At 53.9% G+C, this 2,125-nt stretch overlaps 1 protein-coding gene across 1 annotated transcript in view; it reads right to left on the bottom strand.

Moving 5' to 3' along the window:
• Positions 1 to 10: 10 nt before the first annotated feature.
• LOC103310790 (formin-2-like) overlaps positions 11 to 2,125 on the bottom strand; it is a gene marked incomplete at its 3' end in the record, with an annotated part of 4,775 nt that continues 2,660 nt past the window's right edge. The window contains exons 2-4 of the mRNA XM_029492746.1: positions 1,698 to 1,947; positions 246 to 1,505; positions 11 to 151 (exon numbers count right to left, since the gene is read on the bottom strand). Of these exons, the coding sequence (XP_029348606.1) occupies positions 11 to 151; positions 246 to 1,505; positions 1,698 to 1,947 (1,651 nt within the window). The remainder of the gene's footprint in view (positions 152 to 245; positions 1,506 to 1,697; positions 1,948 to 2,125) is intronic.

The raw sequence follows: 2,125 nt of genomic DNA, 5'->3' as shown, positions 1-2,125 counted from the left end.
CAAAACTCACATCAGGAAGCTGTGGATCGCCACAAAAAGCTCCAACTGATGGCTGTGGATTGCTACAAAAACCTTCAACTGGTGGATGTGGAGCGCCATTAAAACTTACATCTGGAGGCTGCGGATCACCACCAAAACCTCCAACTGGCGGCTGTGGTTCGCATCAAAAACCACCATCGGGCGGCTGTGGATCGCCACCGAAACCTCCAACTGGTGGTTGTGGAGCGACAACCAAAACCACCAACTGGTGGTTGTGGAGCGACACCGAAACCTCCAACTGGTGGCTGTGGAGCGACACCGAAACCTCCGTCTGGTGGCTGTAGTTCACCACCGAAACCTCCAAATGGTGGTTGTGGAGCGACAACCAAAACCACCATCGGGCGGCTGCGGATCCACACCGAAACCTCCAACTGGTGGCTGTGGTTCACACCGAAACCTCCGTCTGGTGGCTGTAGCTCACCACCGAAACCTCCAACTGGTGGCTGTGGTTCACAACCAAAACCACCATCAGGCGGCTGCGGATCCACACCGAAACCTCCAACTGGTGGTTGTGGAGCGACACCGAAACCTCCAACTGGTGGTTGTGGAGCGACACCGAAACCTCCAACTGGTGGCTGTGGATTGCCAGCAAAATCACCATCGGGCGGCTGCGGATCCACACCGAAACCTCCAACTGGTGGCTGTGGTTCACAACCAAAACCACCATCGGGCGGCTGCGGATCCACACCGAAACCTCCAACTGGTGGCTGTGGAGCGACCCCGAAACCTCCGTCTGGTGGCTGCGGATCACCACCGAAACTTCCAACAGGTGGCTGTGGATCGCCATCAAAACCACTATCGGGTGGATGTGGATTGCCAGCAAAATCACCATCGGGCGGCTGTGGATCCACACCAAAACCTCCAACTGGTGGTTGTGGAGCGACACCGAAACCTCCGTCTGGTGGCTGTAGTTCACCACCGAAACCTCCAACTGGTGGCTGTGGTTCACAACCAAAACCACCATCGGGCGGCTGCGGATCCACACCGAAACCTCCAACTGGTGGCTGTGGATCGCCACCGAAACCTCCGGCTGGTGGCTGTAGTTCACCACCGAAATCTTCGTCTGGAGGCGGCGGATCAACACCGAAACCTCCAACTGGTGGCTGCGGATCAACACAAAAACCTTCAACTGGAGGATGTGGAGCGCCACCAAAACTTACATCTGGAGGCTGTGGATCGCCACCAAAACCTTCAACTGGAGGATGTGGAGCGCCACCAAAACTCACATCAGGAAGCTGCGGATCAACACCAAAACCTCCAACTGGTGGCTGTGGATTGCCAGCAAAATCACCATCGGGCGGCTGTGGATCGTCACCGAAACCTTCGGCTGGTGGCTGTAGTTCACCACCGAAATCTTCGTCTGGAGGCTGCGGATTAACACCGAAACCTCCAACTGGTGGCTGCGGATCAACACCAAAACCTCCAACCGGTGGCTGTGGATTGCCAGCAAAATCACCATCGGGCGGCTGTGGATCGCCACTTAAACTTCAAACTGGTGGCTGTGGAGCGACACCGAAACCTCCGGCTGGTGGCTGCGGATCACCACCGAAACTTCCAAGTGGTGGCTGTGGATCGCCACCGAAACCTTCGACTGGTGGGTGTAGTTCTCCACCAAAACCTCCGACTAGTGGCTGCGGATCGGCACCGAAACCTCAAACTGCTGGTGTCTGTGGAGCGACACCGAAACCTCCATCTGGTGGCTGTGGATCGCCACCAAAACCTCCGACTGGCGGCTGCGGATCACCACCGAAACCTTCAACTGGTGGCTGTACTTCGCAACCAAAACCTCCAACTGGTGGCTGTGGATCACCACCAATACCTCCGTCTGGTGGCTGCAATTCACCACCGAAACCCCCGTTTGGTGATTGTGGGTCTGCCGAGAAACCTAAGACTAGAGGATTTTGGTCACTGTGGAAATCCTAGCCGAAATCTCCGACTGCAGTCAAAAAATAAAGAAACTATGGTTCTCGTGATCTACAAATTTATATACTACGCTGTATAATATTTTTGTAAAACTATAAATAAAGGGCTTTTTTATCTAGAAAATTCATATTTTTTCAATATTATTAACAATAGGTATAAATAA

This window comes from Acyrthosiphon pisum, unplaced genomic scaffold, assembly GCF_005508785.2.
Source record: "Acyrthosiphon pisum isolate AL4f unplaced genomic scaffold, pea_aphid_22Mar2018_4r6ur Scaffold_86;HRSCAF=445, whole genome shotgun sequence".
Lineage (NCBI taxonomy): Eukaryota > Metazoa > Arthropoda > Insecta > Hemiptera > Aphididae > Acyrthosiphon > Acyrthosiphon pisum.
Note: the sequence above shows the minus strand (reverse complement) of the source record. Positions and strands in the feature narration are given on the sequence as shown.